The sequence below is a fragment of the Montipora foliosa genome, unplaced genomic scaffold (assembly GCF_036669935.1).
Source record: "Montipora foliosa isolate CH-2021 unplaced genomic scaffold, ASM3666993v2 scaffold_437, whole genome shotgun sequence".
In the NCBI taxonomy this organism is placed as follows: Eukaryota; Metazoa; Cnidaria; class Anthozoa; order Scleractinia; family Acroporidae; genus Montipora; species Montipora foliosa.
In genome coordinates, this window is record NW_027179742.1 from 260001 (window position 1) to 270000 (window position 10000).

Sequence of the window (10000 nt, forward strand, 5' to 3'; positions counted from 1 at the left end):
CTGTACAAAAACTACGAGAACTTTGACCTTGATTTGCTGGAGGATGATGAGTGCGAGTCGGAATTTAGATTCCACAAGCGGGATATACCCCTACTAGCAGAGGCCTTACAAATACCTGAAAGCATTACTTGCTACCAAAGAAGTGTGTGTAATGGAGTTGAAGCCCTCTGCATCATACTGAAACGCTTGGCCTATCCATGCAGATATTTGGATTTGATACCTAGGTTTGCGAGAGCTGTCCCTGTCCTTTGTCTGATTCATAATCATCTGGTTGATTTCATTTACGAGACCCACAGACACAGGCTTTTACAGTGGAATCAGCAGTTGCTGAATGCGAACGCTCTTGAGGAGTACACGGCAGCCATATCGGCGAAAGGCTCTCCACTAGACCACTGTTTCGGATTCATAGACGGAACTTTTAAGCCGATTTGCCGACCGTCCCAACACCAGGAAATGGAATATAATGGCCACAAGCGAGTTCACAGCATAAAGTTCGAGTCTGTGGCATTTCCCAATGGAATGATAGGAAACATGTTTGGTCCAGTAGGTGAGGAATATAAATAGGCACGTTTGTACATGTACACAGCTTAACATCCGAAAGAATTGGTCACGCAAACTAGTGAACCTAAACTTTAAAATAATCATCTTACCTTTTTTTAGGACCTGGACTTATAACAAATGCAAACTCATCTGGGGCAATACGAAATAGAAACGTCAGTCGCATTCTGATTCTTATTAAGCTTATAGTCCCCCATCACAATGTGTATGGGCCCTCATCCCATGAGCTGAAAGTGTTAGTCCTAACAAACTAACAGAGAATTTTCGAATAATTTTAGTTATATGCTGTGCAGTGATTTGCCCAGTACACAGCTCCATCCATCCTTGAAACAACAACAATGAAAAAAAAACCCGTTCACCTGCTGTCAGGCCCAATGTGAGGGACAAAGACCGGAGAAATTCAGTCCATGTTACATGAACACTAGTACAAAAGTAAGATCTCATTTTAACGCAGTGTTTTTTCTTAGAGGGAAAACGCCATGATGCTTTTATGCTTCGAGATTCTGGCCTCTTGAATGACCTTAAGCTGCATGCCTTCTCCCCACCACCAGCAGCACGCGCACTCTGCCTGTATGGAGACCCAGCTTACCCACTCCGCATACACCTGCAAGGCCCCTTCCGTAATACTGTGTATCCTCTGAACGTGCAGATGGAGTAGTTCAATAAATCCATGAGTTACCTGAGGTCATCAGTCGAATGGATCTTTGGAGACATTGTCAATTATTTTAAGTTCATTGACTTTAAAAAAACCCAAAAGATTGGTCTCTCTACTGTTGGCAAGACCTACATTGTCTCAGCTCTTCTCAGAAATGCTTTAACTTGCCTTTACGGTAACACCACCTCTCAGTTTTTTTGGCCTAGAACCACCCACTCTACAAGATTATTTTCGTTGATATTATTTTTTTTACATGAATGCAAGTATCCATACTTCAGTGACTGAAGGTAATTTCATAAATAATCTCTACCCCAACCATGGAAGGGATAACCAATGGATCTTTGCCCCTCTGGAATTTCCAAATTAAAAATTTAATGATTTTTTTTTTTAAAAAATAAGAACTTCACTCCCTACAAAATAAGACAAATTTGTCTGCCCTCCACCAGTAGGTTTATTTCTTGAGTCAAATTTAAGTCCTCATCCCTTTTGGAATTTCTTATTCCCTCTGTGGTGGGGTTATGGATTTGAATCTGTTATCACACACTAGAAAAAAAGTATAGGTCAATGTGTAGCATGTCTTAATTGCATAACATGAAATATCCATATAAACACCAATGCCATTGCTATAGTTACATAATAAATCACACCTTTTGCAGCAAAAAAATATTAAACGGAAATGGTTTGCTATTATATTGGTGTTTATATTTAATAGTAAATAGAACATTACATGGCTGCTTGGAGATATGAAATTTCTCTTATGTTGAAAAATATTCCACTCGTTTGCTGCGCTCACTTGTCAAATATTTTTCAATACTCGCAGAGAAATTTTGTATCACCATGAGGTCATGTAATATTCCCTAAATGTACATGTAGAGTCTGAGTATTGAGGATTTGAAACAAGCATTTTTTTCTTCGACAAGCCAACTTATTATAGTGTGTTTTTTGAGGTGCTGGTAATTTGTGAAAAATTGTACATATGTTATCTCACTCATTTGCCAGCATTTAGAAATGTTTAATTTATTACAAAAAAAATGTTATCTTGCAATACTTTCATGTAAAAGTGGTAAGTGATTTTGGTAAATGAAATAGTAACTTACTTGTGATAAAAGGCATCACTTTGCTATCATTTTCTTTAGTGGTGACTCAGCAGCAAATGTCACTGTCAAAAATGTTTTTTGTGAACTTAGGGCATCCCTAAAAAATGCTTTCTTTCCATGAACGTCCCTCTTGTGATAGTGGGTTGGACACTGCCCAAACAAAACATTATGACAGAAGGAGTCTGAGTCCAAGAGATATTGGTTTTTATGTACAGTCAGGCTAATAAAATAACCAGTTCTATTTTAAACAAAGTATTGATAAAAAATGTTTTTCATATAGAACACAGCATGTGAATTTGAATTTTAAAAATCAAAATTTTTGTTATCAGAGAGACCATCTAGAATTGGGTTGGTCACATGAATGGGAAACAAAACATTTTATGGGGATGGCCTTATAAAAATATTACAGTTAAATAAAAAAAATTCTGGAACTACACATTTCAGTGTATAAAGTATTATACATGTATCAACAGACTTCTCTTGGTATGAAACTCTTCCTCCCTCATCCTCATTTGTTGTTGAGATCTCTCTTTGAGGCATTCTATGGTCTCTCCTCCAGACCTCCTCTTAAGTGGCTTATCTTCTTTTGCCTCCACACCTTGACGCTTGCGTGTCTGGCCAACTCTTTTCAGGGCTTGGGCCCTTACCTCTTCTGCCACTTTCCTCTCTCTGTCCTCTTTTTCTTTCCTCTCATCTTGTCCTGCCTTCTGCTCTTTCTCTGCATCCCCTGCCCTACCAACAATTTCTTCCATCAGTTGATCAAATTCTGTTGGGGGAGGCACTACAATCCCACTTCCTTTTCTCTCCTCTTGCATCTTTTTTTTGTAGTTTCTAATCAAAACGAGATTCACCCTGTCCCTGACAGACCTGCCAGTGACACTAAAATTTATTTGGTTGGTGAGATGAAAGCCATCAAGGTTAGCTGCAATTTTTTACCCAGAGAGTAAATCTTTCCCTGCTCCCTTTTGGGTGCTGGTAAGGGTCAAGGGCCACTACTTCTCTTGCCAAGAGGATGTCATGCTGGCGAAGCCGCGGCATAATTGGCTTAGGGTCCTTTGTCGACCTTAAAATAAAAAAATACATAATTATCATACGAGGAGCTTGGACATTTGAGCTTCAGCATGAACATTGTAAATACTGAAAGTGCAAACAAACAAATGAAGAACTAAATCAAGCCCCATCAAACAAAAGGGAACCTTATGCAAAATGGGTCATTTGCACGGGTCTGTCTGGTTTAGTACTGTGGTAATTATTTTTAATTTCCAATGTATATGTGCTTGTGAAGTACACCACTACTTGAAACAAATTAGATAAAATACTGCACATACAGCCAATTTTTGGCATGGTGAGGCCCAACTTGCAAAAGAAATTGCTGGAGCACAACCCAACTTGTACATAAAATCTGTATCCAACAAAGATTAAATATGTGGTTAAATGAAGTGAACGAAAATTAGTTTGACCGTTGTCTAAAGTTGTCTCACGTTTCATTTCACAAGCCCTTCAGATTAGCTATTCATTACATAATTAAGGTCCAGTAAGTTGAAGTATCAATAAGTGTTTTTGTTTTCATTCAAAAATATTTTTGAAGTGTTTTCTCTGACACAATGCGATATGTTTCTTAAAGTGCATATAAAGTAAAAAAAATTTTTACTGGATATGATACTTTAGCAGTTTCTGAGTAAAAAATGTAATTTTCGGTGAGTACAACCTTCTTTAAGGTTTTTTTTTCGGGGCGCGAAGTTCGAATTTGGCGCTCGGATAGTGTCTCAATTTTCCGCTCGGCCAAAACGATAGCATTACAAGGATGTGACGTCATTAGTCGCGCAGAAGACACGATCGGTGGTGGAAGTATCATGGCAGAGACTAAAAAAAGACGTCCTGGTAAAACGTATTGTGCTGCTGGCGGCCCCGGCGCTGTAAATTGCACTAACAAGACCGGCACGCCGGGAATTACTATGCATTATTTTCCGAAGGACGAAACTTTACGGCAGAAGTGGACTCGGTTTGTCCGAATTCACAGGAAAGATTTCGTCTCAACAAAATCTTCAGCACTGTGTTCGGCGCATTAAGATGAAACGTGCTTTCATTCTAAGAGCATTGCTGCTTTCGACGCAAGCGGAAATCCTGTAAACCAAAAACGGCGTTTGATTCTTGGATCTATTCCTTCCAAAGATACAGTTGTGCCATACACGTCTCCCTTGACCTCGCGAAAGCGCCGAATGGTGAGTAGACAACAATAATCTCCTATAAGATACCTAAGCTAAATGCGGGCCCTCGGCCTACAGTTGTAGTTGTTATGAAATCACATCGGCGTAAGTTATCCATTAATTTCCTGAAAAGCCAATTGTGACCTTTCCTGCGCGATTTGTTTCGTTTGTAAGGTTCTCTTTTTATTTTTGGGTTTAATAGTGAACGGGTCAACAAATTCGATCCCTTTTGCTGGACACAGCTGTTGACGCTTCCGGTTGGTTATTAGCGGAAGGAATACTATTGTGTGATGCGAACATGTGAAAAAGATGAATGCTTTCTTTGCTGATTAGAATGCCGTATTTGGCTTGTCTGCAGAATAACAGGCCCACTTATTTGCATAATGTTTGCCGTGGAACCCTTTTGAAGCTTTCGATACGTATGAATAATTATCAAATGCACCGGAAGTAACACTCGATCTTTTAAACTCCAAATGGTACAATATGCCAACAAGATATATTGGACAAAATGCTGTATAACTGAATCATACGGATTTTAAGTTATTTTACAATAATTAACTAGATGCTTGTCTTTCATTTGCGGCTGATATGTTGAAAGGGCACATTAAGTGATTCAATGTCGTCTTTGGTCAACATAATTTTTCAGATCAAAAGAGATGCACTTTTTGGAAGTGATGGTGCTACTTCAGTAAAACGGAGAAAGATTCTCCCTATTACTGAAACTCCATGTACCAGCACTACTGAACCAGCTATGACTGAGTATGCTAAGCCAGATACAAGTTCAGGTGGCCCAGCTGGCATTAAGAATCCTGGCTCCAGTTCCATGAGTTTTGATGTTGATGTCACTCCTGTGTCAGTTTCTACTGAAGCACAAGGTAGAGAAGCTGAAACGGCTTTTTCAAGCTTATCTATTGTAAGACCAGGCTCAATAGCCTCAACGCAACCCACGCCATCAGGGTCTGGTTTTCAGACTAGCTCTTCGACTTCAAATAAAAGAAAAGTACCCTGCACAAAGTGTTCTGGCAGGGCAAAGAAGCTCAAGTCCCTTCGGAAGAAACACAGCCGGCTCCAGAAGAAACTTGAGAAACTAAAAGAAAAATGTAATCAACTTCTGGTTCAACAGGTAGGCTCAATCCACTATCTTGTGATGTGACTGCATGCATGTAACTTTAAGTTTGTTTTCTTGTTCATGGAGAATACATGTATGTAACAAGCTTTTTGTCAGGGGAACACACGAGGTGGGAGACCTCCAACTTACTGCACTGATCACTTGCTAAATTATGTATATATGTGTTTGTGGTTGTAAAATGGGATCTACCTCAAGTAGTGGACTGTGCTAAGGAGTCATAATTCTGTAGTCCCTTATTTAATTAATCTTTGGGTTGTTAGAATGATGATCCAAAGGACCTAACAAGAGAAGATAACCCTGAAGAAATCAAAGAAGAAAAGGAGGAAGCCGAATCATCTGACAGTGAACCTCAGGATGATGATGAAGAGGGCATTGAATGGCTCCAGCAGGAGGAGAGTTCGGAGGCATTCAGCTCACAAAGTGAAGATGAAATAGAAGAAGACGAAACAGCGAATACCATAACGTAAATTATGTGCATGCTTTGAATGTGAACTTGTGGTCATGCTTCAGAATGTAAATATACATGTAGGTAAGAAAAACTAGTAAGACTTATCATCTTTAAATTTTCATTCAGGGTTGACCAGGGAACTCCAGCACAAGATGAGCCTAAGTTTATTGTGTTCTTCACCCAGCTTTTGGTACTGTTTTACTTTAAATGTAAAACAAGTGGTCCAAGAGTAACCATGAAACAGAGGGGAACCATGGTGATTGCAAGTCAGCAATGTCAACATTGTGGCGATGATGCGTTTGTGTGGAAATCCCAGCCCATGACCCTTGGAGGAAAACATCCCCTTGGAAACATATTGTTAAGTTTTGCTATACTGATGGCTGGAGCATCTATCAGCAAAGTGTTACTGGTGTTCAAGCACATGGGCTTGTCAGCTTTCTCTGCGAGAACATTCTTTTACCATCAAAGGAGCTTTCTATTTCCAGCTGTGATTAGCTATGGGGAACAGTACCAAGCAGGCCTCATTTATAAACTTAAGGAACTGAAAGATGTTGTGCGGAGTGGAGACGGGCGTTTCGATTCAATGGGCCACAGTGCTAAATTTGGAGCCTACTCAATGTTCTCTAACAAACTTCTCAAAATTGTGCATTTTGAAATTCTGCAGGTAGCAAGTCCAAACAGTTAAATATTTAAATTAAATGACTAGCTATGTAAAGATATTGTTGCTTTAGATGAAATTGACCGATCATCACCATGAAAGTGGTGGTGTCAAGGAAGTAAAAATTTAACTCTGTAGTTTTTTGGGGGGGAGGGGGGGGTGGCAAGTTGAAGTGTCTGATATTTTTATGTAGTTCTAACTCTTACTTACTTTTCAAAGTGTTCCTATGTAACCCGACTTGCTTTTATTTGGCAATATCGTCTATTACATGTCAGTTTTCATCATTTTTTATTTGCTAACGACAAATTACCATTTAGTTATGAACAAATTATTACCAGTTTTTAATCTCTCTGCAGGCAAACGAAACTGGTAGCAGCACTGCCATGGAGCTTGAAGGGGCAAAACGTTGCTTTTCTTATCTTCAAACTGCTGGCATTTCCATTAAAGTTTTCATTTCTGACAGACACAGGGGAATTGCCAAATGGATACGGGAATATCAAACAAGTTGTGCCCACTTCTTTGACATCTGGCATGTGGCACGCTCAATTGGAAAGGCAATGACAAAACTGGGGAAAGAGAAAGGTTGTGAAAAAATTGCTGACTGGGTCAAAGGTGCACATAACCATTTGTATTGGTGTGCCACATCTACAAAGCAGGGGTTTGAAGAGTTGATCGCTGCAAAGTGGATGTCATTCATGCAGCATGTGGCCAATAAACACAACAATCATGAATCTTCCCTGTTCAACAAATGTGCTCATGATGATCAGATTGAAAATCGAAGATGGATCAAGATAGGTGAATTATAGTCAGTCTTGTTTGGTAGTAATATATAGTTTTGGAGCTAGGCATTTACCCGGGGGGGGTACTTTAGGAATTTCTGGGTGGGGATGTGCCGCTGGGACCCTGGAACCCTTAGCCTATACCAGAGCTAGTTCAGCTGAATTTTGCTACCCTATACTAGAGTAAACTCCCACCGATTTCCGTCTAAATACCGATACTTGAGAGTTAATAATATCCAGAAGTTTCTCATGATAGCCATTTATTGACACTGTTGAGGCTGAGTTGCGCAAATTTAAACTTTGCCGACTCGACTTTTTAATATTTTTGAGCGGGAATTTCTGGTTTCCTTAGTCTTGATAAAATCTTCAAGCGACTGGTCAGTTTCGTGAAAAATGATACCCTATTCTAGACCCAAACGCTCTGATTTATATACCCTATGCTAGAGTAAACTGCTTGAAAACCATACCCTTCACAGCGGCACATACCTATATAGCCCATATATGGCAGTACCCCCCCCGGGGGCATTTACCATTGATAAACCCATAGTACACAAAAAATTATTATAATCCAGAATTATAGCATTAATTCAAAATGATATTGAATTGTTTTGGTCCTTACTCAAAAAATAACAACAAGAACAGGGACTTCCTGAATCAAATAGTATGCATGCATTATCTTTTACCTTCTTTTAGGAACTAAGGGTTACGACAAACTCAGCAGCCTCCTAACTAATGTGCGTCTGGTTAATGACATTAAGAAACTGTCTGCTGATGCCCAGACTAGTTGTCTTGAAGGCTTTCACTCAACCTTGAACCACTGGCATCCAAAGATGGTTTGCTTTTCTTGGCTTGGGACTTTTGCAGGTATAGTACACCAAAATGGTTACAATTGCTATTGACACATGCATTCCCTGGCCCTGTTCAAAGGAAGGGTAATGCTATCTAAGAGAGAAATTGCTATCCAGTGAGGCATAGTTTGTATGGTTTTTACTGTAGATGTGTTTTCTATTGTCTGGTTGCTCTATATCTAGGTTTTGTCACTGTCATCTGCCCTGATACTGTTTGTTATATGAATGTTTTTGCTCGGGAAAATTTATCAGTTTAACTCAGTGTGAATTCACGGTTTTATTTTGTTTCCATTTTAGTTATAATTTCATGTTGTCATTGTGTTTCGTTATATATTAATAGGCACATTTTGGCCTCTCTCCACTTCAATGAGAACGTACAACGACAAACAAAGATATCTGTTGATGGAGAGGAGTACTTAAAAGTAACCTATCCTAAATTTAAGTTGGGCGATGAGGTTGTCCGTGAGGTCACAGTGCCACCAACGTATGGTATGTTTCCACTTTCAATTACACAGGGATGTTTTCTGCTAGCTGCATTATTTCATATGACATATTTCATATGTCACTTGAAGTTTTATTCCAGGCATCCCTGTAACAATGTCTACTGCCTACCTTCATTCGTTTTTATTGTATATGTAGTATCTTAATTTCACATGTTCATGTAGTACAGTAACAGTTCTTTTATTGACATTGTGATCATCATTGGTGTTTTAATAGATTATGTCCAAGAAATAAAGGGGAAACTTTTCAACACCTCAAGGTTAGAGCTTACAAATGTGGTAGACAGGTACAGCGCAAAGGTTCCACCTTCACTCAGTTCACAGTTTAAGGACAGGATGAAAAAAGCAGATGCTGTTGAAAGCTACAAAAAGAGACAGAAAAGACAAGCCACACAGCTGTATCCTGCAGGTGAAACATGAATATCCAACTAATTATAGCAACTAAAGAACATGTAAACACTAGCACCCAGCTGGGGGGAGAGGGTGCTCCCTTAAAATTCAAAATAAGTATGTACAGCAAAGGCTCTGAAGCCCTTTCTCTATTTCAGGATAAAGAAAATCAAACTTGATACCCGTTTAAGACCCAAACCCTGCTAATTGATGCCCTATGACTTTGCACAGAGGGCCATATATAAAAAAACCTATATACCGTACCAAATGACATGCACAAGATTATGCTTAGAGGGTCATACCAAAAAAAATAACACCTGAGTGTTTAATATACATATATGCATTTTATTTTAAAAAATGAAAAGTTTGCTTTTTGTAGGTGAGGAGCAAGACCAGTTGCAAGCAAGTACAGTTTCATCTGAAGCACCACCTAAGAAGAAGAGAAAAAAGCCAACATGTGCAAAATGTGGAAAGCCAAAAAAGGGGCATAAAGCTGCTCTCTGCATAGACCAGAGTTAAATAGACTTGCTTTGATTAAATTGGCTTCCACTCTATTAATTCATAATTTTCTATGTGTCAAAGTTTGATTCAATTCATTATACTGCAAAGTGGTTTACCCCCCTTTTATGATTATATTTAGGGAACTTAAATATATCACACAGCAATGTTGAATACTGACAAGGCCCAATCAGAGCTATTATTACATGTGATACAGTTAAATTTGATTTCAC

At 39.0% G+C, this 10000-nt stretch overlaps 2 protein-coding genes across 2 annotated transcripts in view; both read left to right on the forward strand.

The window, feature by feature from the left end:
• The window catches only part of LOC137989002 (uncharacterized), a 681-nt gene extending 117 nt beyond the window's left edge, over positions 1-564 (forward strand). Inside the window, exon 1 of the mRNA XM_068834926.1 lies at positions 1-564. This exon is cut by the window's left edge and continues 117 nt beyond it. Coding sequence (XP_068691027.1) covers positions 1-564 — 564 coding nt within the window.
• Positions 565-5340: 4776 nt separating this feature from the next.
• LOC137989003 (uncharacterized) overlaps positions 5341-10000 on the forward strand; it is a 5205-nt gene continuing 545 nt past the window's right edge. Inside the window, exons 1-8 of the mRNA XM_068834927.1 lie at positions 5341-5640; positions 5907-6109; positions 6221-6758; positions 7109-7547; positions 8225-8393; positions 8717-8868; positions 9097-9288; positions 9649-10000. The exon at positions 9649-10000 is cut by the window's right edge and continues 545 nt beyond it. Of these exons, the coding sequence (XP_068691028.1) occupies positions 5341-5640; positions 5907-6109; positions 6221-6758; positions 7109-7547; positions 8225-8393; positions 8717-8868; positions 9097-9288; positions 9649-9788 (2133 nt within the window). The 3' untranslated portion in view covers positions 9789-10000. The remainder of the gene's footprint in view (positions 5641-5906; positions 6110-6220; positions 6759-7108; positions 7548-8224; positions 8394-8716; positions 8869-9096; positions 9289-9648) is intronic.